The sequence below is a fragment of the Hirundo rustica genome, chromosome 12, assembly GCF_015227805.2.
Source record: "Hirundo rustica isolate bHirRus1 chromosome 12, bHirRus1.pri.v3, whole genome shotgun sequence".
Lineage (NCBI taxonomy): Eukaryota > Metazoa > Chordata > Aves > Passeriformes > Hirundinidae > Hirundo > Hirundo rustica.
This window is the reverse complement of record NC_053461.1, coordinates 13608990-13636372: the sequence shown is the minus strand read 5'-3', so window position 1 is coordinate 13636372 and position 27383 is coordinate 13608990. Positions and strand designations below refer to the sequence as shown.

At 42.7% G+C, this 27383-nt stretch overlaps 1 protein-coding gene across 12 annotated transcripts in view; it reads left to right on the top strand.

The window, feature by feature from the left end:
* The window catches only part of CADPS (calcium dependent secretion activator), a 207938-nt gene that overhangs the window by 134782 nt on the left and 45773 nt on the right, over positions 1-27383 (top strand). For 8 of the 12 annotated variants that reach the window (XM_040076175.2, XM_058422207.1, XM_040076164.2 and 5 more), the window contains 7 exons: positions 2498-2599; positions 3419-3482; positions 4265-4388; positions 6776-6844; positions 16835-16941; positions 22498-22654; positions 23644-23785. In XM_040076175.2, coding sequence (XP_039932109.1) covers positions 2498-2599; positions 3419-3482; positions 4265-4388; positions 6776-6844; positions 16835-16941; positions 22498-22654; positions 23644-23785 — 765 coding nt within the window. Of the gene's footprint in view, positions 1-2497; positions 2600-3418; positions 3483-4264; positions 4389-6775; positions 6845-7706; positions 7725-16834; positions 16942-22497; positions 22655-23643; positions 23786-27383 lie in introns of all 12 variants that reach the window. The other 4 variants (XM_040076170.2, XM_058422205.1, XM_058422206.1 and 1 more) reach the window with 1 other exon arrangement.

Sequence of the window (27383 nt, the reverse complement as noted above, 5' to 3'; positions counted from 1 at the left end):
ACCGAAGGATTAAGCTTTCACTCTGTGTGTGTGAGTGTGTGTGTGTGTATGTGTGTGTGTGTGACTTAGGGGTTTGGTTGACATCCCTCCTTCAGATGTTGTGACTTGGGCAAAAGCCACATTGGCCAGAGGTTTTCTCTCCAGAGCCCGTCATTTTTCTTTGTGTGGGTCAGTGATGCTTCCAGAGCTGCCACTGCCCAGCCAGGACACAACTGATGCCGTCAGGTCAGCCTGGGCTGGGTGTCCACCACAAGTTGTTAGTTGGCGAGTGCTTTGAGTACAGTGAGAAGCTGGGATTCATGTGAGAGGGCTGCGACCCAGCCCGAGCTGTCGGATCCTGCCATTAAATCTCACCAGTTGAGGTTATTGACCCAGCAAAGGGTAACACAATTTTCTGACCATTTCCAGTCCCACAGCAAGTCACTGCCAGGGCAGGCAGCTTTTACTCTCTCGTTTGTCAGTGCTGATAAAATTAACCCAGTGACACTCTGAGCTGTTGTGCGTACAGGGCAAGGACCAAATACCAAAAGTCAAATGAGGGCTTCGACCCCGCACCTAAATATATGGCAATTATTGTGGTCTGCATTGAATTACCTCTCTCTGCCTGGGAGCAAATGAGGCACCGTGAGGTGCACAGCATCACAAAAGGCATGGACATCTCTCTCTGAATATTAAATATTTTATGGAACTTTGGAATAAATTATATTAAGCATGTTAAGACATTAATTTTTGTTCAAGATCTAATTTGGGTTTTTTTGTGGCTTGCTCATTTTTTCAAAATAACTAGTACTAATTAGTTACTAATGAGACCAGATCCATACTTCCAAAATTGTTTATGAAATGTGTTCCCCAGCTGAGACATTTTATCCAAGTTTCAGCCTAAATCTTTTTTTCCTGTTTTTTTCCTTAATACACAACTGAATTTGGCAAATAATCAAATAAAGATTCTGATTAAATGCTGTTTAACTTTAAATACATGCCCTGGTATTCAAGTCTTTTTCTGTGTCCATGTTGCAAGTTTCATTTAATGTATATTTAGCTTTAAAATTTTGCAGTAAATATCATGTACAGTTTGCAAGTTCCTCTTCCCAAATGTTTTAATGGTTTATTCACCTGTGTTGGAATATCAGAGTTCATATTTATGATATTAAGAGCTTACTAAATGTAGGGTCGAGGAGAAGTGATTGCACAGATTTTATAGATTTTAATTTTTTTATAGATTTTTTTTTTTCTTTTTAAGTTTAGGGCCTTTGATTCTTTAAGAGGAAAATAAAGCCAACCAATTAACCCCTGACAGGAGGTTCATTAGAAGCTTTGTAATCCCTTGCCAAGTCTTTTGTAAAGCCAAACCAGTCTAGTACTGCGGATTTATGCAGCTTAAGCTGAACACTGGGGGAGGCCTTTAAGTAAGAACATTTGTTCAATTTTAAGATGTCTTAACATTACCTAAAGATTGCCTGTGCCAGCAGAGTTGCCCAGGAGTACACAAATCCTCAGACTTTGCTCTCCAGCAATGGAAGCAGTGCCAGTGACTGCCTGGCCGATCCCTTTGGTGGATGGATGGATTAGACTCGCTCTCTCCTCTCTCCTCTCGTCTGGGGTGCTGCTGCACGGGGGATTTTGCCGTGTGCGTGTGGGGGAGAAGGAGAGGATTGCTGCTCTCGGCTCCTGGGTGGGTTGGCATCAGCAGAGGTATGGGACAGAAGAGCGCAGGGATCACAGCATTATCCAGCCCCCAGGAAGAGCCTCAGCAGGGATTTGCTGTGCTCTGTGAAAGATGAGAAATACCCCAAGGCAGCAGGACCTGGGTGTCTCACAACACACTCCTGTGCACTCCTCAAATAGAGGAGCATCAAGTAGTCTGAGAAAATTTGCGATAAATTGCATAGTGCGTTCATTTTTATAAATTAAAATTAAAGGACCAAAGAGGCATTGCATTTTCAATGCAAAATGCATGTCACTCTTAAGGCACATTTCAGCAGAATATACTGAAGATGGTTCACTTCAAGAAATCTCTATAATGGGGTGATTCAGCAGCTAGGAAGGAGTGCACAATTTTATATTCTGTTTATAATGTGTCATTGATATTCTTTTATATTGTGAATTGTGTTAAATTAGCAGCTGAATTTTTCTGGAGAAATTCAGTCCCTATTTTGCCAGCAACCGGCTGAATCCTCGTGTGAGAGCTGGCATTGCATTTCCTGCATATACCTGTATTTAGAGGGAAATCTGCTTTTCCTAACTTCATTAATAATGAGAAAAGGGGTGGAGGGTGTCCACATCTAGATTTTCACTGTGAGAGAGAATACTTGTTTGTTGGTTTATTTTTGATACTTTGGCAGCAGCGCTGCTGCAGCCACCCCTGTCTCCGCGTGGCACATCCTCTGTCTCGGGTCTCACAGTTGGGGAGGGTCCTTTAGAAAAGGGCGATGTGCTGTGGGATGAGGTTCCAGGGTGCTGAGGTGGAGTCTGAGTCATTGTGGCATTTCTCCTGCAGGCCTGACGGGATAGGAACTGTGACCGTGGATGAGAAGGAGCGTTTCGAAGAGATCAAGGAGCGGCTTCGTGTGCTGCTGGAGAATCAGATCACACATTTCAGGTAAAGGCACAGAGCCCAGGCTGAATGCGAGAGGAATGATTTCCTCACAGCTCGCTCCTATAAGCAGCAAAGCCAAAAGGCAGGTTTTGAATGCACACAGGAATTTTGCATAAGTGACACAGACCTACACAGGGCAGTGAAGCATGTTTATAGCTGGCGTGTGATTTTAAATATATATCCTTTAAAGGATATTTCAAACCATCTTGCTCCCATAGGCATGGTAAAGGTGTGGATTTTTTCTAAAATATAACAACAAAAAATCCCATATCTCTCTGTTCCTCTCTGCTCAGTTATTTCCCATTTACCTTCTCCCTAGTACTGACAGGCAGGGCTTTCTGCAGGGATGTCACAGTATGAAAAGGTTTGATAACCCCCCAAAAAGGGATTAGTGGTCCCCAGCACACTAGTCAGGTTGGACAGGCTGTGCACATTCGCGCACAGATGGGTGATGTGCGTTACCTACGCCCTGGTGCATTGCCAGGTCTCCAGCTGGAAGTAAATGCCCTTTCCAGCGGAGCTTTTTCCCCCCTTTTTTAGAAGATGGTATTATCTCTCCAAGGAGATCTAAAAACTCTCAAGGTGATACCCACATTTAAGAAACTGCTAAAACTGTCAGCTTATTACTAACCCATATGGTCTTTTGTTGCCCTAGTCTACACCAAAATACCCTTTCAGAAAGCAACCCTATAGAAAGACTGCTCATTCCAGGCAAAGAGATGAAAGAATTCTTTGGAAATATTTAGGAAAGCATCCATATAGCTCGGGAAAGGTTTGTTCATGTGCACTTGATCTAATGCTAAGATGAGGTGCTTTTTCTAGGTACTGCTTTCCATTTGGCCGTCCAGAGGGTGCACTGAAAGCCACTCTGTCACTGCTGGAAAGGGTAAGCACAGAAATAGCAGAGACCAATTAAAATGACCTATTTTCACGTATCCTTCCATCTCAAAAAGCTCGAGGAGCTGTTGGCTTTGCATAGGACATGTAATTAATGGTATCTTATGCTGAAGTGTGGGGCTTAGGAGGGGTTGGTGTCTCCTGCCTCAGCTGAGAGGCTCGGGTGTAGCCCGACCACAAAAGGCAGCATGGCCTGTGTCTGAGTTGTCTGGTGAGGGTGAAGAGTCTGCCTGGCAGAGATCCACATCACAGACCCTTGTCAGCAATGCTTGGCTGCTGCCTGGTGAAATTCCCATCTTGAGGCAGATTTGTGTCCCTCTGGATGTATAAAACCTGCTCACCATAATCCACCCCAGCCCCGTTCCAGCATTCCTGATGCTCCAACATCCTTCCCACCTCTGCTAACCTGCAGTATGGTCAAGTCCTGACCCAAACCCAAGTCAGTCAGCAGAGCCTGGAAAGGCAAAACATTGCCTGGCACTGAGCAAGTTTTAGATCTTAAAACAGAGATCTAAGATAGATCTTAATGTCATACCCTAAAAAATCATCACAGACTTCAGGGCATGCATACAGTGTAGATACAGATGGAAAATAATACAGCAGGGGTAGGTCCCACATCTTAGACTGGCCAAGGTGACCTTGTAGTGAGTCCTGTTTATTGTACACATGCCCTGAGAGCCACACAGCACTAGCATAGGAATGGATGTTTGTGCTGGGCTTGGAGAAAAGCAGTTCTGTGTGCCACAACAAATCAGATTTTCTTGTGTCAAGGTTTTGATGAAAGACATAGTTACTCCGGTCCCTCAAGAGGAGGTAAAAACAGTCATCCGTAAATGCTTGGAGCAAGCAGCTCTAGTCAATTATACTCGACTATCAGAGTATGCCAAAATTGAAGGTAAGGCTCTTTCTTTCTGAAATTACAATTTTTCTTATGTTTCTAGGTGGCGGCTTAGGTGGGAGCTCTTTATAAAAAGCACATTTGCTAATTACTATCTTATCGATAAAACTGTTGTGATTCAGAATCATTTTTGTGGTGTTGGCTTCGGAAGCAGTTAAGAATGGAAACTATGCAAATCGTTTCTTTTTCTGGAAAAGAGAGAGGAAACAGTTAAAAAGAACTGTGGCTTTTTTTCCTTTGATCGTTAGTGCATTTGGACAGTGGTGTAGTATTCAGGCTCACGTTGTGGTTTTAAAAAACAAGTTGAGAAATACTTGGGATGTCATCTTTACAGCTGAAGGTATAGTGCAGCTAATTGCTTGTGACACTTCAGGAGACAAATGACAAATGAAAAGCCGAAAAACTGTTTAATCTATGTTTAATCATTTGTAGCCAATTTAAAATGTCTTTTTTTCTGGGTGTGTTTCATTGTCTTTGCAGTTTGCATTGCAGTCATTGATCAGTGATCCCATACTTACATCGGATTTCTTTCTTGTCACTCTGAATCTGGCAAAGCTGATATTTTTGACCTTTTAAGCTATGGGAGAATAATGTAGCCATCAAAAAGACATTTTAAAGTTTGCTGGAGGATGTGTGTTACTGAAGCCCTATGATTCGTCGTTCTTTATATGTTATCAGTTTATGTTGGTACCTTGTTGGCTGCTATTCCCAACTTGAAAACTCCCACCCAACTTTTTCCAAGTTCCCAGTTACTTAAACCTGTGTGTTCCAGATGAATGGTATGTTCTGCTCTAGACTCTGGGTTTCTGTCATGTGTGATGTGAAGCTTTCCCACAGCCAAGATTATTGTTGTATGCCTATAGGACAATATTGAGAGGAGAAAAAAAAACCACCCCAAACTAAAACTCCCTCTGATTTGTTCTTAGTTCTTGTTTACATGAAAAATTGGGTTGTTATTCTATGGCAAATTGTCCAGGTTCTGTACATGACATGTCCTCTCTTTTTCCATTTTTTTTCTGTCTAATGATGCAAATTGTGTACCAGTGGTAATGAATTCATTGTTATGCATCCAGTGAGAAACACTTAAGAATTGGGCACTAAAAGGATGTTTATCAACTCTTGACTTGGTAATGAGTGACAAAAATAGAGACGGAACAAAGGTTTCATAAGCACTGTATTATCAGGCAATTTATCGAAGTACTCAACTTCAGAGGATATTTTAATTGGTGTATTCTGTAAAATGCAATATTTAAATATACTTGACAAGGATGGAGAAGGACTGAGAATCAAAAACAGTTTTTCTGTTGATGGATGCTTCTACCCAGGGCTGGCTCCCTTAGGCTCTCTGTATAAATATCACTAACTCGTTGGTAAGATTTGCTCTCTTCTTTCAGATAAATCTATGCAAAAACAAACTTTATGATCTGTAAGTAAAAATGCATTCATTTCCAAAGTAGAACAGTTAGTGTGTACTTTTCCTTTTGTGCCTCAATTCTTCTTGGTTGTGTTAATTATCTGCCCTCTCTTTTTGCACTGCGACTTTTAGGTCTGGGAATACTTTGAAGCAACAAACCTATTTTTTTTTCCAGCTGCCTTTTCAGAGAAATAGTTCATTCCACACTATCTGCTCTCTTCTGCTTTTCTCCTCCTTTATCTGTGATTGGCCACAGCCACTTTTTGATGCTATTTCTACAAAAGTGGTTGTAACACCAATTTCCAAGCATGCTGGGATTGTTAATTTGAACAACCCAACATCCGCCAGCTGCATGCATCAGGTTTTCTCTCATGAGCATAGTCCACTGTATATTCAAATACTTCCTTAGGAGAGCAAATGACAAGTTTACCTTGGTGTGACACGTTCCTGTTCACTGGACATGGCTTTGAAATCTTGAATTGAATGACATTTGAATGCCACGTGTTTAAGGCACTTTTCTCAGAAATGCAGAACCAAATCAGTGGCAGCAGTGCTTGAGGCTATGCTTATGAAGAAATACCTGTGAAAGCCTTAGATACTGAAGGCTGAAATCCTTAGTATCTCGGAGCCTTAAACCAATGAAATTCTATTTCCCTCTATTCATGATGTTTTGATCATTATATTCTTGCAAACAGTTCAGAGCAAACCTCTGGAGTCATGGTCACAACCTCTCTTGTGACTCATGGGCATGCTGAATGGTTAATCCAGTAGTTCTCAAATTTTAACCCTCCTTTTTCTTTGTTTTTTCCTTTTTTTTTTTTTTTTTTTTTTCTTCTTTTTATCCTGTGTGTATCCCAAAATACTCTGTGGCTTTCCTTTTAACCTGATATGAAGTTTTCCTCTGACCTATAGCCTGTAACCTCTTTACCTCTGACCTAAGCCTCTTGCATGCCCAAATCCTCTTTTATAGGGAAAAAGAGAGAAATGTATGAGCATCCTGTCTTCTGCTTGGCCTCTCAAGTGATGGATTTAACCATTCGTGAGTACCTACCACCCTCCTCTCCATGCTGTCCTCACTTTCTCTGTTCTCATTACCTCAAGAAAGTCCAGATCCAAACCAACTCACTCTCCTTGCTTCAAGTCTTTTAGCATTGGCTTGTCTGTTGCTTCTGTCTGTGAAACCCAGTGTGAGAAGTCCAGTCACTTTCTATCAGCCTAAACCAGGTTAGACAATTAACCCATCTGTTTGTGAAGCTCAGACTGTCTGTAAGTTTTTTCAGTTCTTCTTTATGTCCGTGACCTGAATGCATTTTTACTTTGCTTCTGTGTAACCCCAGTTTGTAAAGTGCTTGTCACTGGTACACAATCAAAAGGTAGCAGCTACATTGTGGAGAAGTGAGCTAGAGGTCAGATAAAGGACACTTGGAAAAAGCCATCCCTTTGCCTGCGTATAAAATCTTTACCCAATCCTGTGTATAAGATCGTATAAGGCTGTCCTTTCTCTGTACATCAGATCTTAATGTCTCCTGTCTGTTAGCTCTCAGTGAAAGGATGCACTCTACTTGCTCTCCTCCTCAATTTTTTTACTTACTCCTTTGCACCGAGCTCTGGAGGGGACACCCTGACCCTGCTGTCACTCGGAGATCCCCTCTGTGTCCTCAGAGCTCTCCCTCTCTGGTTTTCTATTTGTGCAGCGTTCTCTCTCACCTCCGTGAAAGGAGCTTCCTTTGGTAACCCCACGCTCGGGGGGGTGGGGGGCGAGACGGGGCGACTTTTCTTTTTTTCAAATGTCATATATCATGCATAACTGGGGGGCTGTGCGGTCCACTTGCTCATTAATCCTGCATATCTGTTCTTGTTTCTCTCTTTTCTCTCCTTGTTGCTTTCTCTCTTTCATATAGAGAATCAAAAGGACGCAGGTGAACAATTGTATATGCATTATAAATTGTTAGGACTGTTGAGTTATATTTATTTTGTTTTCTATTTTCATAGCTCCTTAAGATATGTACTCCTTCAGGCTGAAAATGGAGATGCATTGATACTTAAGGAGTTAATTTGTGCTGTCTACATAATCTCCTTTTCCTCCTTTCATAGAATAGAGTGTAGATTAAAAATACCCTGTAGAGATGTAGTGCATTTTAGGAGACAGTTGTAGAGGAGAATCTAGTCTTTGTAAAGAGATGGTTTCTTGTTTTTCAAAAGAACTGCAGCTCATTTTGGGTGAAAAAATGTTGGTGATTTGGCCATTAGTTTTCCACACCTAACAAGCACATTTATAAGTAAACTAACGTTCATTTTTGGTTTTCATACCTTCTGTTTTCTGCCCTGATGGGAGGACTGGGTTTTTCTTTATTTCTTGATTTCTATTTATTTGTGAATGTGTAACAGACAATCTGGTGGGACAGAAGTCGTGTTTGTCTCTCGTTTATAACCTGTGGTGACATGTGACAAGGGAAGGGCTCAGCTCAATTGCACCCCTCTGCAGAAGGGATGGCGGAGCTCTGCAGCCCCTCTTCTCGTTTCTGTTGTATCCCAGAGTCCTAGTTCCAAAGTCCTTGAAACCTGAACTGTTCATTTCTTTTTGTGAGTAGATTGTTCTGTTTTGTGGGGAAAAAGAAAGGATCCAGTTGAGTTCTGCTCTGTTTGCACAGGGAAATTTCTTTAGAAGAGCAGTACAAGGGGCTGGGCCAGGTTCTGGCTTCCCCAGACCTCCTCAGCTCAAATTTGGTCCATAATCTATTGCATCGTAGTAAAATGAATTTTAAATAAGAATCAATATTTAGAAAATGGAGAATAATTTTTCCTCACATCTATGAAAGGTGCAAATAAACAAAAGTAAATAGAACAGCCCCAATTATTACCATTAACTGTAACGATCAGAGTGAGCACAGGCTGTTGTGCATTAAGCGCAATAACTGCATCGTGCTTGCTGCAACAACCTGTCATGTGCCTGCAGCTTAGAAATTCAGAAGGACATTCTTATGGCCCAGCTTGTTTAAAAATAACCTGCTTCTTCCCAATGCTTGGAGCAAGTGAAAGGGTACGGGGAGTTGTGACTCCACTGCTTTGTGCCCACAAATCTCCCTTTGTTTTAAATAAAAAATTTTCAGGCAAGGTCAGCAGGACTCACTTGAAACTGGTTCCTCAGCTTAAGTGGAGTCAAAAGTGACTGGGGTTTGGCCTGACTTTTTAATTTTGCCAGAAGCAAGAATAAAAATAAGACACTGAAAACAACTTAAACACACAAGTGTTACCCTTTGGTTCTCCTTTCTCCTGAGAAGTGTGTAGTCTTTTGCCTTGCAATATAATATTGAAATAGAACATTAAACAGGAAACTGTGCTATAAGGATTAAAAATAAATTACTTACTTTAATTATTAATCAGACAAAGCTACTATCAATCAGATTATTAATTGTAACATTTTAGTAAGTGTTTATTTATGTAAGTCAGAAATACATAATTATTTTATAAAATAATAACTTCTCCATCTCTTATGCACGGAGATCCCATGAACACAAGTGCCACCTTGCAGTGCTGGAGTTGGGTACTGGCAGCTTCAGAGGTGGTACCAGCCAAGGCAGAAGTTGTCATTTTGACAACTGATTGTGTTTGATGTAAGACTGGAGGGGGGCTTCAGTTTTCAGACTGAGTAATTCTCACATTGCAGTTTAGGTTTGGTCTCTGTAAGGAGAGGTTTCTTGTGGTAGTGCTGAGTTGGTGCACAGAGATGAGCAGTGAAGGAGACACAGGGATGGAGACAGGTCTCACCTCAATGCTTAGTGCCAGGGTATGGGTGGCAGAGCAGTGGAACCTCTTGTGGAAAGTAGCTGGGGAGCAGAAGGACCCACTGAAGTCCTATTTCTCTGTCCCCAAGGCAAATCACCTACTCTTGGGCTATCCAAAAATACCAGGTTTTTGCTTGCCCAGCAGCCGCTCCATCCCCTGTGCAGGGAAGGAGCCTCCCAAGGCACCACGTCTCACCTTGCTGCACGGCTGGCACACACTGGACGGGCTCCTGGGGAAGCTTGACCTCACTTGAAAACACACTCAGTGGTGATGCCACAGGGGTGTGAAGCTGGAACCCGGTCAGCTCAGCGGTCAGTGCTGCCCACGGAGCAGCGAGGGGCAGCTGCAGTGCCTGTACAGAGGCAGACATCTCACAGGTGCCTGTGTCAGGCTGGTGCACCCGTAGGAGAGGGACTGAGCACGGCAGCTTGGGCTGCGTCAGCCCGAGCTGGCACCAGCCACGGAGCATCTTGATGGTACACTCGCCCCAGCAGGCGTGGAAGGCGTCCTGCGCCGAGGAAACGGGTGCAGGAGAGGTTGGTTTGAGACTAGAGCAACACAGCAGGTTGTTGAGAAGCAGTGGCATTTTCCAAGGCATTTCATACTGGCCCTTGTCACAGTCCCATGCTCACTTTACGTCACTCGCCCTCCCTATTTCTGGATCTCAGCCTGGGAAGCTCTGTGCACATCCCTGTAACTCAGCTGAGGGGCTGAGATGCCTGTCAATTGACCGGGTCTGAGGCAAGGAGAGGTCCTGGGTGATCTGTGAGCTCAACCCCAGCTGGGCAATCACTCCAGCATTTGTGATAGACGACAAAGCTTAAAAAAAAAACAGATTGCATTCTTTGAAATGTAAAATATATGAGAACCGGCATATTTGTGTGCAGGAGTGGAGGTCATGAATAAATCCTGTACTTTCACTCAGGCATGACTATAACCTGTATCCATGTGTGCTAAAATGCTGCTTTATTTGTATCATTCCTGGAAGCGGCATTTGGCTGTGTTTAACAAAGAATTGTTACGCAGCTTTCAAGATTTCCTCTTGCCCTTTCAAAGGCAGTGTCTGAAGCAGTACAAAGTTATTGCAAGAGCTTTAGAAATACAGAGATCTGCATTCTGATGTTATCTTTCTATGAGGCAACTTGCTGCCTGGGGCATGAGACGCAATTCAGACAGGCACAAATTCTTCACTAGGCTCAATAATCATTAGAAAATCAGGAGAGCAGTTCTGTCTTCAGTATGTTGAGGTTTTGAGGTGAATTGGCATCTTGCTGAATTTAAAAAAAAAAATTCTATTTTTTTTTCTTTCCATTAAAATAAAACATTTTGAAAGAAGAAATACCATCACTAAAATGCCTTTCAGATCCACGCAAATTAATTTCATGAATATAATAAAAGGCTGCCCCTCCTTGTCCTTGGGCTAAGTCCATTATGCTTTATAGCTGTCTTGAGAACAGCAGCTTTTTGTATAGTTTTGATGATTGGCTCACAAATGAATGCACACATAACACTTGGATGCTAAAGCCTTTTGCAAGGGTCATATATATTTTAATTATTACAAGGAAATCATTGAATCAGTGGCTACACTTCTAAAAAATATGAAAAGTCAATAATATTATCCTATTGCAAGTAATATTCTTAATGTTGCTGATGTCTTAGTAACCCATGTAGCAGAAATCGTGGTTCTGGGGGAAAAATACATAGTTCAAAAATCTTCCTGTCTGTAAAGAGTCACACACAATGAATTGTGTGCAATATCTATACCCAGAGTAGCACAGATTTATCAAGATACCTGTTATTGCAGGCTGAAGCTCACTGCAAGCACAAAACTAGAATTTTCCAAGTAATTTGAGCTTCTGCAAGTATTTTATGTGCCAGTATCACGCAGAAGCATAAAAACCTTTAGAAGTTTGTCCAAGAAAGCACTTTGTCAGGCAGTAAGAAGCTGCTTCTGGCTCTGATTTCAGTGATGAAGGTGTTTAAATCTTACTCATCTGACACACATGAGCAGCAAGTACAAAAGCATTTCTGATACTAAACTGTAGTAGCTACTGGCTGTAGCGAGGGACCAGAGCGGAAAAGGACGGGGAAAAAAGAAAAGCCGAAGTGAAACAAAACTTGCCACACGCTGCAGCTGATCCCTAGCGAGTGCCATAAAACCCATCCAGCCTCACACATCTCCCTCGCTCTGAGCAGGAGCTGAGCCACCCCTGAAAGGGATCTCACGTGTGATCTCTGAGACCTGGACCTAGAGAAAGACGTGAACTCTAGTGCCTCATAGTGCATGGCTGTCACAAGCCCATTTCTATTTAAATTTACAGAGGAAATTAATCCCTTTCCTTAGCCAGACCTCAATCCTTTAAATTTTGTTGCTATAAAGAGATGACAAAGAAAAGCATGAGTTGGGGCTCATGGGTGTTCAGTGCCCCCAGGAACAGAGTGAACTCTTCCCCTCCTTAAGCTCCAGGTGGTTCCGCAACCATCGTGCCAGAGCCTTGAATTTGGGTCTGAAAAACTGAAATGTGCGAAAAGAGCTGAATATTTGTGCAGATTGGGCCAGATCAGAATTCTATCAAGAGTTTGATGCTTAGCCTGCTCCAGTGCCTTGTGGGAGCTTGTTTCCAAGAGCGGGTGGTGGTGGGGGGATGCCAGGAGCAGGGTAAGGTTCTGGAGGGGTCTCTCACAGACCCCCCAGAGAAGTGAGAGCCACCCCGGGGCACTGTGCTGACAACTGCACAGCGGGAGCCTCCTCCAAGCTGTTCTGTATGCGCTGCACTAGCGACTCGAGAAGATGCTGCTGCATCTCTTGCTTTTTCCTCCTCCTCCTTCTCTATTAATGACTTTTCCCTAGGACAGAAAACACTCGTGCTAGTCAGTCCCGTTCAGCACTCTGGAGTCTGGATGTCTATGAAGCCTAGGAGCCATTTTTGGATGGGTAGCTGTTGGGGTGCAGGGGCTGGACTCCACATTTAAGGATGCTTGAGGGCTGCAGTGCTGAGGTGTGCAGTGGGTGCAACTCAGATTCCGTTCACCTTGGCTTTGGCACTCTAGGAAGAGCTTGCTGTCTTTGACACCCCCAGCTTTGCCACCCAACAGGCTCCCCCGGCTGGCAAGGGGTTCGCACCCTGTGGTTGTCAGACATTGGTGAGAGGAGAAATACAATTCCCTGTCCCCACCATCCCTTCCCATCCAGAGACCTTGGCACAAACTGCTCTCCGTAGTGATGGACAGTAAAATATTCTTCCTATATCTACATGTCAAGCTCAGGAGCAAATCAGTGAGTAGGCAAATTGAATTCTTGCTTATGTTTTAAAGCAGAGTGAAAGTCATTAGGCCAATGCCCAAAAAGCAGTTATTTTTGTCACTTGAGGCTGAGAGGTTTGTTTCTGGGGACAAAGTCACCTTTGGTAAACATTGAACAAAGATCAAGATCGCTCCAGAGATGAATGAATAGATTTGCTTTTCCTGCTCTAAGAAAACAAGGAAAAGAAAGAAAGCCAGTAGCTTGAATCTGAGAGTCTGAATTAATCATTAGACAGCTTAAAAGACTAAAAATGTGTGTGTGTGTGCGTGTGCATGTGCACAAACGTGCACTGTGTATGTTTTTATGTATGTATGTGTATCTATCCCTGTGTATGGAGAGGGGCACCAACCTAAATCACACTCCTTAATGGTTTACTGGAATATTCTTTATTATCCTTCGATAAGTGTTATAGTTCTGTGAGAAATAAAAGCAATCAGAAATCTCCTTTGCACAAGCCAACTGATTTTTTTTTTCCCCCGCTGGAAAATGCAAGCAAAATGGCAAGGACTTTTGGCAATAGAATGTCCAGATAAATATGCCAGATTCCTTGCAAATGACATGATTAAAAATAGTCACAATGCTGCTAAAAACTGTTATTAAAAGGAACAGAAACTATTGTGTTAATATATTCACAGTATATAATTTATTCTCTGGGTGTATGTAAAAGGAAAGGCTATTTTCTTTGAATTTTTCCTACGCTGATATTGTAAACTATATGACAGATGGGTCAAGTCCTGATTGCAGTATTCTAACATTTGGAATAGCAAGTAACATATTTGATAGAGCTGGCAAGTTTTTATATATGATTCAACCCAGAATATAAAAGCCACTAGAATTCCAAGTTGAAAATAATTAAATGAGCTGGAAACGATCAGGAACCACACATTTTTAAGTGACAGATTTTTTTACATGTTTAAATTGCACAAGAATATTTTATAGCTCCCTTTAACCAACAGTGACGTTTAATTCTAAAATGTGTAATTGATATTTGCAAAGCAATTAATTCTTATGGCTCATTATTCTATTGCTAAACGTGCCTAAGCATTGGGGAGCTGACTTCAAGTCATGTTTGTAGTTCACCTTTTCTGAATTCCGGAGTTTTAACTGAATTAACCCATCTCAGCCTCCTCGTGTGACTGTGCGAAGTGAGGTTTCATACTTGCATCGAATTTTTAGCTTTCTGATTGCACAGTATTGTAGGATGTTCGAATCTGCTGACTTCTAGAATACGTGTTGTCAAATGGTGTCATTACCGTGTAATACCCCAAGTACCGATAAGCAAAAACCCAGCAGCTTATTCCATTTGTATTTGATCATTTCTGCTTATGTTCCTTTTGAAATTTCCATCTTTTTGTCACTGTTTATGAAGTCATTTGTCTCTTTACTTTTGGCGTCTCTCTCTCTCCGTCATGCACAACCAGCCCGTCCGCCCAAGCCTAAGCCGCCGGCTGGGCCACCATCATCTCCTCAAACGCAGACTAACATGATAGATCATATGCTCAAAGGCATGGCCAAACAGCCGCCAAGTACTGTAATAGTCTTCCTTTCTTTTATTCAGTGGTTTTCTAGTCTAGCAGCCGCTTGTGTAGCAGTAGAAAGCTAGTCCTTGTATGCAGCTTTATACAAAACACCTAGTGCGACGTGGTAGGTTTTAGAGAATTTAGAGGTAGCATTTATTTCAAAATGTCCACATTTTTTTGTCTAGCAATGTCTGACATATGCAACATTTTCAAATATCAACGTCAGCACAAAATAACATTGTTGTTGCATAACATTTTGCATGGAAACTATAAATATGTATGAGCTTTACATGATGTTGGATGAAATGTTTGATAAGTATATCGTATACGTTTCATGTAACTGTCAGTGCTCCAGCTATCTTAGCAGAATATTCTGATGTATAGTAACTTAACCAGGGAAATATTTAAAATAAGAAGGAAAAAAATTAAGATTGACATCTGCTGGCTGCCAAAGTTATATAAGCATCAATATTTTCTTTAAAGACAGCATCTTTGAGCAGTTGTTCCTATTAACACTTTTGTCTTTTAGTTATATTTGAGAGCAGATCAGTGTTTCAAATGAGAATGGGCCTGATGCTGCACTGATCAATGGAAAAGCTTCCCCTTGGCTTTGGAGGTGCAGAAACAACCAGATCTTACTGAGGGACCTGTCTTTGGGCTCCTTTTGCGAAAGGAAGTGGTTTCTGCTTCTTGTAGCTATTGAGATGCTGGATAGTATAGGACAAAGACTGAGGAGTTAACCGGAAGCTCTCCAATTTCAGTATTTGCTCAGTAAATTATATTAAGGGGAACTTGGATTTTTTTTGATTTTGTTGTTTGTTTGTTTGTTTGTTTTGTTTTTTGTTTTTTTGTTTTGTTACCAATGGTACAAGAAATGCCAGCAAAACTGGAGAAGAAACACCCAAGGCCCTTATCTGTGCCTTAAATCAGTAAAACTGTAGAGTTTGTGGTGCTTTACCATCCCTCAGCCAAGCTGAGCCCCTACAGTGCCAGCCTCCAGCCTGCTGAGCTTCTCCAAAACCCAGCCACATTTGGGACTGTCCTGAAACATACAGCTTTCCTTTCATGGGAACTGTGTAGCCTGTAAACAGGCTCCTGGTATTCGGGGAGAACTAGGGGCTGGCAAGACTTCGAGGGGGAGAGTGAAGTCGTGGATGCTCCCTGAGCCTTCAGCAAGGCAGGGATTTCTCCCGGGGTGACCCAGTCAAGCAGAACAAGGCCACCTTGTGCAACCTCAAGTTTCTGTCCCACCAATAAACAAGACCAAAACACTAGGAAAAAACCCAGGGTGTGTGGAATGCTGGAGTGAGAAGCCCAATCAGTACCTGGCCTGTTGGCGTATGGATCCCAATGGGGCGGGTCTCCCACTCCAGTCCTGCTCCAAACAACCATCACAGGGAGAGTTTGCACACACCAGGGCAGTAAGCCGCCTTTTGATACCATGGAGAGGCCAAAATACCTACAGATGCAGAGATATAAACTGGCTGTGCAGTGAAATGCCCCTCTTTGCCCTTGCTACTTGGGACTGTGACCTGGGTGTGAACCAGAGAGACATGTCTGCGATCAGCTCTGTGGAAGCTGTTGTTCAGGGAAATTGTGATTATTTTCTTGTCCTCTACGTTATTTCTAGTGAAATGCTCTAAATGTTCCGTATTGTTAGCACCTCGTATTTTTTAATGTGTTATTAATCATATAAATTACCTGGAAGAATATAATTTATTATTTTTTAGAGTTTTCAGAAAACTGCAAAATAACATAGGTAAACACCAAGCTCCAGGATTTAAACTCTTTGGTTTGTTTTGCGGGGTTTTTGTTGTAAAGTTGCATCTCTTTTCCCATACAAATCTTACCTATGAGCGTGGGATTTACCACTTTTCACTCCCTCAAGCATGCGTAATTCCTGACCCTTGTGGAGTTAAATCCTGGAGCAAGACAGACCTGCGAGTTTTGCTTTTAGTAGCAGGAGACATTTAAATTGCTCGAGTCTGACAATTTAATACAAGTGCAGACAGATTTGTTTAAATTGATATTCTTAAAAGAATTTTTAAATAATATAGACATGATTCCTATAATAGCATCATCTACGTCGAAGGATACATATTGTTCATACATTAGTGGCCAGATGCTGTCTTTAGGGAATGTGATGTTCTTATTTGAGCTAATCAAGTGCCTCCATAAAGCAAACCAACTCTGACAGTATTGTAAAATTTGGAGCTGGAGCACTGTATTTTCATAGTATAATAACGAATGTGCCTTTCTGGTTTGCTCAGTACTAATTTTATAAGCATTTAACATATGCATGAAAAGATCTTTAAAAGCTGCAGAATATTATGGTTCTTTTTTTTAACCTCTAAAATAACTTACTCTTCGTCTAGCTTTTCACCCTGCCTTCCTTTTAACTTGAGTTCTTGTACTACAGAGAATGTAGGCCGGTTAGTCACACCAGCTAAAAAGTTAGAAGATACAATACGTCTGGCAGAGTTGGTAATTGAAGTCCTACAGCAAAATGAAGAGCACCATGCAGAGGTGAGCAGCGTCCACGGCGAGGTCATGTCCCTCCAGGTCCTCCACAGGATCCGGTGGGAGCTTTGTACATTTGCGTGGTGTCTTCCCAGCTGGTGCTGGGTTATCTTCCTTAAAAGCTGAAAGTAGGCTCAGGTCCAATGAAGGCGAAGTACACTTCAGGAGGAATGTGTTTTCAGAGGGGAGGGAGGGCTAAAGGATGAATTAATTGAGTCGTGCTCTCCTCGATGGCAGTTTGAAGCCTTTCTGACAGTGCCAGCAGGAGATGAATCTGGCCAAAATATTCACCACCAGCAACCTGCAAGAACAAGCCTGTCCACTTTCCAGAAAGGTCATATTTCCAAATCATGACCTCTGTGTGTGTGTGCCTCCAGCCAGCATGAGCGGGGTCCCTGCCGCAGCTGCCACTCCTGCTGTCCAGAGGGGAGCAAGGAAAACTGCAACAAAACAGAGCAATTCTCCTTTCTGCCCCTTTCTGAGAATTCAGGTTGTTTCCAGGGTTCTCCCTGGGCCCCTCCAGTACACGAGTAACTCACCTGGTTTCCTGTTGGCCTCTTCTGCTTTGGCTTATTGGGAATACCTCAGTTACTAGTCATAGAGGTTAGGATTAACTATGCTCTGTTACTCATTGTCTGGGTTAATACAACCACTCTTTACTCTTCAAAGCACCTTAACAGAAATGCTTGTGTTTTAAAACCACTGAAATCATGTCATAGTCACATATACACCAGAAAATCGTGAGGCTTGATTCCGGAAACACTTGATCCCACAGGCAGCTGGCATGGCTGGCTGTAGTCCTGCTCTCAGCACGTCAGGACATTTCTGCATGGGCAGGTGATGTTGCATACCCATGTAAGTATTTGCAGGATTGAGCCCTGAGTTCTCTGTAAATCTGGTGCTCTTGAACGCGTATTGAAAAGTTAATAATTTTAAAATTCAAAGTGAACAGTTATTGTTTATGACTGCAGGTATTGTTGCACTCTTTCACTATTTTCTATTTTCGTTCCCACTGATATATATAGATATATAGATATACTCACAATATTTTGCATTAAGAGCATTTGATAAATAATTTCACAGTCACCTCAAAATCATTCCAATGTGTAATAAATATGCAGTACAGTTTTACTTATTGATAATACACAGCAATCCACAAAACCCAACTAATGCCTGATCACATATTTAAATTTCCTCCCTGTTTTTCTACTGTTCATTCAATCTTGGATGATCCTGGCAGGGGAAAGAGGTATGTGACTAAACCGAATGAAACGAGTCACTCCTGTCATATTCCGTGCATGCCCTCTCAGTGCCATGTTTCCTACTGGGATTTTACCCTGGTTGCCCTCGCTTCTGTAACTTTGACCGAGGAATGTAACAGCAACTTTGGGTCGGCTGCTTGCAGAGCTGGTAGCCTGACACAGGAGGGTAAATGTGGCATAGCAGTCCAGTCCATGCATGCAGCAATGGGTATATTTTACGAGCGCTGCAGTTACATCCCAACACAACCCTACCTGCCTGGACTCGCTCCTCAGCCTGTTGTTACCTGTCGTTTGCATTCACCCAACCTCTAGTACACTGTGGTGGAGATGGACAAAGTACTACACGAGTGCCTAGAATGGTAGTGGTCTTCCTCTGGTTTTGTCTGTATGTGCCTTGTACTGGATATACAGTATTTATATGTAGAGAGAGAATATATGGGGTGAAGAGTGAAATAAACCTCGTTTTTACTAAAGCAAGGGGTGCTTGAGAGCACTATGCTTTTGCAAAAACTGTTTTATTCCACTCCTCACCAGCACAGGCTGGATGTACAACCAGCTGGGAAGGAGCTGTTTTTTAAAACACAGCTTATTTTGAAAAGAGGAAGCAGTTGCAGGACCAGTCACACTCAGCCAGCCGCACTGCCAAGATCTTTACTTGAGGAGGAAGGCTCAGAACTGTTCTCCAGCATCTTTTATGTCACAAGGTTTTGATTAGAGACAGAAGGTTAATGCCAACACAGATAGGAGACATCCCAGTCCCTTGTTCTGAACGGTGACTTGGAAGGATGAAATCCATCTCTCCAGAAGCCCGGCGCACTGTCACTGCATTTTTGAATCCCTGTCCTGAGGGTGGCTGTGGCATTTCAGCAGTGCACGGGCACTTGGCCAGCTCTCTGCACACTTTGAATTGCACCCAGGGAAAAAAGAGAAGAGGCTGGGTGGTTTATCACTAATTTTTATTATGTGTTATGTGTAGTAGCCACATTATGCTGTCACAGTGCAATAAGCATTGCTGAAGTATTATACCTTTTTTTCCTCCCCCATATAATTCCAGGTGACTTTTTTATATATGTTGTCACTCACCTGGAGAAGCTTGACCTGTGAGGTATGGCTCTTTGGTCTACTTTGGTTATTCAGCAGAAAATTAAGTTGCACTGTTTACTGAAGAAGCACCTTACTTTACTGAAAATTAATAGTTTTTGCAATTAACACATGCCCTTTTTTCCCCCCATGTGGACATCTCCAGGCAGACTCCCTAATGAGAATGTAGAAAATAACACTCAGAGCATGTTCAAAAATCATTACAAGAGGAGTATCGTGCCTAGTCAGTTGGGTTTGTGTTAGCCATAAGAAGGAAGCAACCCAGCACAGGCAGAAACAGCAGAATCTGTGTGCCTATGCCTGTGATCTGGGAGCGGGAGGTCTCTGTCGTTGTATCATCTCTCCCATCAATGTCTCCTAGCTCCCTCTCCCTTCCTCTGGATGACTGATGACAAATGCCAGAGACAGTGCCATTCACCTGCTTTTAAACGTGTGTTTTCTCTCTCTATGTATACATATGTGTATATGTATATATGTATCTTAACTCCTTGAGGTCATACATATATACATGTGTATCCATGTGTAAAATATACAATAATAGGTGTGTTTGGCTAGAAAGCACACTTCTTCCCCCTTTACATTATTATTTAAGCAAAACAGGTAAGTAGATGGTAAATAAATGAAATGTTACCATCTTGAAGGAGGTTTTCTAAGTATGGTGTTACCAATCCTGCTTACAGAAATTAGGGAGGAGGTTGAGGATCCTGACGTAAGTTAGAGAATTACAGAGTTAAAATTTGACTTTGCAAGCAAAAAGGAAACTGTTACTGGTTAGGGCATATTTTTTTCCCCACCAATGATCACATGCTTTTCTTTATTTAAAATAGCTCTTTTTTTTCCCTTTTCATGGAAGCAGGTGCTTACTGCAGGACTCTGAAGTGTTTCTGTTGGGATTTGTTACAGAAGACATTCTCTGGCCTCCCCTCTTTTCCCTTCCCCCTCAAATGCCGGTTGCCGTCGGTCCTTCGTAGCGGTCGCTCATGCCCGCAGACCTGTGGGCAGTGTCGGGCGGGTGCCAGCATGGCAGGCTCTGGGCAGGCAGTGGCACAGCCAGAGAAACCACATCAGAGCAGGGACAGCCCCCACAGCCTCCCTGAAAACCACAGCCAGGCGCTGGTGACATGAGAGAACCCTGCACAGCCCTGCTGCTCCGCAGCGCTCCTTCCCCACCCGCCTTCGTGAGCAGGCTGGAGCAGGCGTCAGGAGCACACCCACGTCTTGATGGGTTTGGTTCCTCTGTGGTCTCTCAGCGGTTTGGTGCCTCCCAGCACGGCACTCACCGGCACTCAGCCCTGTGCCTGGCTGGACACCAGCACCAAATGTGGAGAAGAGCTGAAGAGCACTATCCCACCTCTCAGCCCCACACAGGCTCTCTCGCCTCGGTTTTGGCTTTTTCGGGGTGGCGACTCTGCAGACGCCCAAGGCCAGTGTCACCACTAGCACTGCGCCCCTGAGCATCCCCAAACAGGAGATGCTGCAGCAGAGGAGGGCAGCTTCCTCCATGGGCCTGAAGCTGAGGACAGTTTGCAAGGAAAGGATTCTGCTGCAGCCACCTTGTCCCCATGCCATGACTACTGGGACACTCACCTGCTGGTGTTGCTGCTTCAGGCACGGGCAGACACTGAAGCTGTGCCTTCATGGTGCAGCTCACCTCATCCACATCTTCACCCCCATTACAGGGCAGGCCCCATACAAGGATTAGTTTGAGGGTCATGTGGTTATTTTGGTTGTTCTACATCTTGGATATGCTCTAGGAAGAGCGTGCCCAGTGCAATGCCCAATCTATCCATGTCTTCATATCAATTTTATATCAACTCATGGAATAATAGCAGAGCAGTGTCAGTCTGCTTTATGTTTTAAAAGATTGAAGGAGTGGAAATAGTTCCAAAGACTCCCTGCCAGTATCACTGGCAGCTGGGAACTCAAGGCAAAACAGGAAAACTTGTGGCAGTAACTTGTTTTGGGGGTGCTGTTCCCTCTCTGTGACCAAGTGAACCAATAGCTGGAGTTGTGCTGTGCACATCAGTGCAGTTCTTCATCAGTGGATCAAAACTGAGCCCTGAGAGAGTGAAAGCCCATCCTGCTTATTCATGTCTGCTAAAACCTGCAAAAAATGCCCCTCCCTGACTGGCAATTCTTCTTCCATTTCATCTCCACTCTTGTGCCTAAGCTAGAGGTTTCTTTCTCTTGCCAAGTGTCTCAAAGCTGTTCCTTAGCTCCTTCAAGTCACTGAGTAATTTCCTATCACTTCAAAATGACAGCACATGGTCCTATGGACAGCTCTCCTCATATTGCATGTTCCCAGCCAGAAGTGACTACTGAACACGCATGCATGCATTTGCAGCATTCACATCTGAGCCATGTATGATGTGAATGTCACCTCAGAGAGCCCACACAGCAAATTTTAAGGCCCCATGTGCATGAGAATGAGTTACCTCACTGGTATTTTTTGGTTTTCAAGTTTAGACATATGTTTTTTCTGCCTCTGTGAAAATACAGGCTTGCCGTAGACTTTTTTTTTTTTTTTTTTTTTTTTTTAACCTTGGCATGTTGATTAGTAGAGCTTTGTAATGGATTCCTAATCAGTAGCATCATGAAGGTGGTAGTGTGTTAGCCAACCATGTAAAATGAACAGTGCTGTAATAACTTTCTCTGGTGATGTTTGAAATAGAGTGTGAATGATTTAGGACAGATTTTAATGTCTCAGGCTTCTAGTTTTTCAAGACAAATGCAAGTACTGAATCCAAGCAGAATTTAAGCTGTTGAAAAACGCATCAGAAAACCCACAAGCACAGTGAACAAACTCCCAAATTTCTGTACTTTAGAAGTAAGAAATAGTTGATTTTTTTTCCTGATAGTTATTATCATTAATGATGAATGAAGTAATTTATTGTAAATTGAACAGATGAAACCTTCTCTGCCACGTTATAGCTGCATGCCTTTACAGTGGAGCTCTGAAGAGATCCTCTACAAGAAACCTTTGTGTTAGAGCAGCAGTGCCTAATTCTGTGATTAGCACTGCCCATGCAGGCTAGCGCTCCAAAGCACTGTTCTCTTTACAATAAAGATCGTTTCCATGAAATGCACTTTTTGGTTTGTTTGGTTTTTTGTTTTTTTAAGATACGTGGCCTAACATCTTTCCCTGTGCTCTATTAGAACTAATACATGTCTTTATTATCTTTTTCTACTAACTCTGAAGGCCTTTGCTTGGTGGTCAGACCTAATGGTTGAGCACGCGGAGACCTTCCTGTCCCTGTTTGCAGTGGATATGGATGCAGCATTAGAGGTGCAACCCCCAGACACCTGGGACAGCTTCCCGCTCTTTCAGCTCATAAACGATTCCCTCCGTAGTGACTGTATGTATTTTGTATTCTGATCATTTCCTTTTCAGTGGGTGGCTCACGTTACTGATAATGCTTTCAGCCTCTCCTTACTGCACAGAGAACACACAGGGAACTGAGATGGGCAGAGATTTACAGATTTACAAACTTTTAGCATCAGCTTGGTTTTATTCCATTGCTACTAGTAAAAAGCACACCCCTTAAAATCATTGCAGTCGAAGGTGGGAAATTGAACTTTTATTTTGCTTCATCTTCTCAAGTCTCTTGGTAATGGCTGCCTGATAAGCAGGGAATTAGGTACTCTATATCTTACTGTCATTAAATATGTGTATCGTTTTATATGTGTGTACTGCATTTATTTAGCATGGAGTAAACTGGTCCCTGCTTTAAGATTTTATTGAAGGGAGGAAAATATTAAAGTAAATGGTAGCAGGAGCAGTTCAGAAGAATAGTGCTTTGTGAAATAAGACAATTCTCTGAAGCACTTGGGCCCATGCTTTCAAAACCCATGTGAAGATTTGACACTTTCCTGGGTAGTCCAACCCTCCTTGGGGAGCTGATAGCAAATTTGGCATTGCCTTAGCCAGATCCTAGACTGGGACCCCAGCTAGCTTTCTAAGACTGCATGAAAAAAGCCAGGGACTCCTCCTCAGAAAGCAAGTTCCAGCATCGTGGTACTGAGCAACCAAAGGAGAAACTATTCTCCCACCTGCTAAAGCCATAATGTTTGCCATGCTGTGTTTCTTACACTGATTTTATTCACAGGAGGTGATAATGTATTTGTAAGATTGACATTAGTGGAAAAGAAGGTTCATTGTCTGTTTATTTGTTTGGAGTAAGAAGTCATTCCTGCTGTCTGTGTTATGAACTCCAGCTCCTGTTATGTTCTTGAAGTTTTCCTGTTCGCTGACAAATTCATTGTTTGATGAAGTGCCACACTGTGGTTTGTTACAGAGGTTGTAGTAACAGTGGTGTCTTACTATACTTTTATTTATCTATTCTAGATAATTTGTGCAATGGAAAATTCCACAAACACCTCCAAGACCTGTTTGCTCCACTTGTTGTTAGATATGTCGATCTGATGGAGTCCTCAATTGCACAGTCAATTCACAGGGGCTTTGAGCGGGAGTCATGGGAGCCAGTAAAGTAAGGAAACCTCCTTTGATACAATCGGAATTTGGGTGCAAATGGATGGAGATTCATATAGAGGTGAATTAGCAAACGTTAGACTGGACATGGAGATAATGCTTTAAACGTTCTAGTTTAATACTATAAATTAGGAGGCCTGATCTCTTCAGGGTTTTCAGGTTAATGAGGGAAATGGTATTGCCTTTTTGAAATGCATTGCTGCCTCAGTTTGAGCCGTGTGCCTTTGAACAGGGAAGCATGAAAATGGGAAAAACCTTCTTAACTGCCATGGCTTTTTGGAACCCATTCTAAAAGCCTTTTCCAATGCTGCTTTTGAACTCACATAGCTCCTTTTCAGAACAAAAAAATCTCGCTTCACTGTGTTCAGTTCCAGCCCTATAACCCCTGTGAGTCATTGCTGTATTTATTCTCAATACTCATTTTTTCCACCCACCCTGTGGAGGGAATAGTGCAGTGTGTGCCTCTGGCATCAGCCCCGTGGCTGGTGGCTGCACATGTCCCCATGTCCAGGGCAGCTCTGCCAGCCCCAGCTCCCCTCCCTGTAGGATTAGACGTGCAGAAACTGAAATGAAACATGGGTGAGATGATTCAAGCATAATCATTTCTTACATTTGGAAAGCTAGGCGTTTACCAGCAAGAAATTGGGAGCCCGAGAAAAACCCAAATTGAACTCTAGAGGTGGTGAATGATAAAAATGTGACATGTGCTTTGGATTACTGTTGTTATTTCACAGGTTTTGAAGCATTGCTGAACCCTTTCATGCTTGCTCTATAAAGCCAAGTCATATCCTACAAAGGGATATAGCTGGCTTTTCCTTCTAATAAAGATATTGAAAGAGAAAGATGGACCCTTTGCAAGCAACAGGAGTCTGGCAGTGCCTCAGCCCAGGAACTGGGACCAGGTGACCTCTGGAGAGACTCTTTTCCTTGCTTTTTTTTTGTCATTCTCTAGGCAAAGTGAAATGGCACCGCACTCTCAGAGGTTGCTGAATAAAAGAACGTGTGGTCTTTCAGGGCTTTTCACACCAAATATGTTCCGTTTACAAGGAGAAGAGATTTTGTTCAGCAGCCAGCCTCCCATATGCAACCTGGAGTCTGAGTACCCAGGTTTTTTCCTTTCTTTCTTGTGCATCCTCAGCATCCGTAAGGATTCTGCCTGCCAAATCTCGGGCTCTTTCTTGACACCTGATCATCCCCTCTGTTTTGAGTGGGGTTAAGTGGCTGGCATTCAGGAGCCTCTCTCACTTCCCATTTGCTGTCTTTGGTCTGCAGGCTAACAGGATTAAAGATCCTAAAAAATCTTGTTTCAAATAAGCAGATGTGACCCAGAAAACATACAAGAAATAGATCTTTCGAGTAGGAGAATGCCATTTTTACAGCCACTCCTTCAAGCAGAATTGCACTTCGAAGTTAGCATTAACTTCAGTTTCAGAGCTTTGCTTTAGTAAAAAATATGTATTTCCTTGTCTGTTATGAAACAGAGGCAGTTAACTCCGTGTACCTGTCCACCTGGGTCAAGCACTCAATAAACAAATCGTTCTGCTTTTTCTTTCTTTTATCAGAAGCTGTAATCTTTTTGCCTTTTAATGACTTCAGGGAGTTAACTGTAGATGTCCATAAGTACTTGGATGTACTACTTGCCTGTCAGAATGCTTTGTCCCTGGGTATGCCAGCATCTATCACTTCCAAGTTATCTCTGATAGTTATAAAAGATCTTTTCTTAGTTCTCTTGTGATGGTTATTCCCTTCTGGAGTTCCACTTACAGCTTGCTGTTGAGCGTTGCATCTCTAAGCAAAAGCCCAGGATGGACTCTTTCGCTTACAGACTTGGGTATTTAAAAGATTTCTTCCAGCAGGAAAGTGGGTGCTTTCCACAAGAAGCTTCTGTCCATCTGGTGAAAAGATGCACCATAGGTTTTTTTTTCACGTGTTGATATTTTGTTCTTATGTCTCGCACACAAAATTGCAAGTTGCAAACTCTGGTGCAACGTGATGTGGCCCGGTGAAGGGAGGCACCAGTGAGTGCCAGAGGGTGGCACACACAGTGCAAAGGAAAAGAGGAATGTCATTCCTAGGATCTTATGACATTTTTCATGTGCTGTTCAGAACTATATGTTAAGGCATCTTCATCTTTGCCTCCTGGGCAGACCACCTGCTCCTCTTTGTCTGATCGACAGGGAACTTGCAGAAAAATTCAGGTTAGAGACTTACTTTGCTCAATTTGCCCTCGTGCATCTACTCTCTTCTCACCCCACATGTCCATACTGTAGCACTGTAGTTGAATTTTTGGCCGTGGATTCTCAAATAGTTTGGAGCAGCCAATTCCCAACCAAATTGTGACCTTCTATTGACACCTCTCTAGCAGAGCTTTTTTGGAAATCAGGAACACTGCAGAATGTTCTTCCACAGTTTTCCTCGGCTTTGGAGATAGACCTTCAACTTGGCCAGCAAAGACAGATCATCAAAGCTGACCGTTCCACCAAGCTTGTTCTCCTGGATCTCTACAGTGCATTATGATAAGGGAATTTCGTTATCCCCTGTTAACCAAGAAATTATTCCACAACACAGAATCTTTTGAAAGGGTTTCTCTGTACTTGTGTTTGCAGTCAAGGCTGAAATATGTAGCCCTCCATAACCTGACCAGATGGCAGTTTGCAAGCATGTATTTCTTCCATTTTCATTGCTGAATACTCTGCACCTTATGCTCTGAGGAGTTAGGTATAGAAATCACAGTGAGAGAGATACTGTTAAGTATTTTTAAAAAATGGGGGGGGAAGCATGGATGTTATGTGCTCATGAGGGCTCTGTAATGTGCCTCTGCAGAGCTGCTGAATTTGCAGGGGGTCCGTGCCCTATAGCTAGAGCAGCTGGTGCGCTTGTATGAATCCACGCAGAGAAATGTGGAACACTTGTCCTTCGCACAGTCATCCAAGTATGCAGGATACAGAGTAGGTCTGTTCTCTGGTGAGTTGAGAGGTCTTGGAAAAGTAGGGTTTGCAATGGGTTTTTTTCATGCTAGCTTCTCAGGGAGCGCTGATTTATCTCGCAGCCAGCTGACACGTATGTGTGTGTGTGTGTCTGTGTGTGTGTGTCTGTGTTGAAAGATCTTTTTGAGCAAATGCTAAAGCTCATGCAGTGACAGCCAGTTTCAATGGCTTGACTAGGACATTACTCATTGACCCAGGGCTCTCTCCACCACTCTGTAGTCCTGGCTTTAGCATCTATTAATTACTCGCTAACCCTTTGAAAATTATTTATAAATGTATCGTTAATATAAATGTCAGAACTTGAATAATAGGATTATACTAATCATTTTATAAGGTTGTATAACTACAGAATGATAGTGAAAAATGTTTCCCCTTAGAAGAAGCACCGCTGTAGTGAAAGTGAGTATTTTTGTTACTATTCTGGGTGTCAGTCACAGGAAGAGCACAGATTTGACTGCCTACTTCACTATCAAGCTCTTTGCTTCACATCAAGGCTTTTGTGAAAAGATTTGCTCTTGAGCATTTGCTCAGCCTCGACAGTGAGGTTGCAAGTGTTTATAGTGGTGGAAGAGACAGGCATTTGTGGCTTCCATCACTAAATCATTTCAA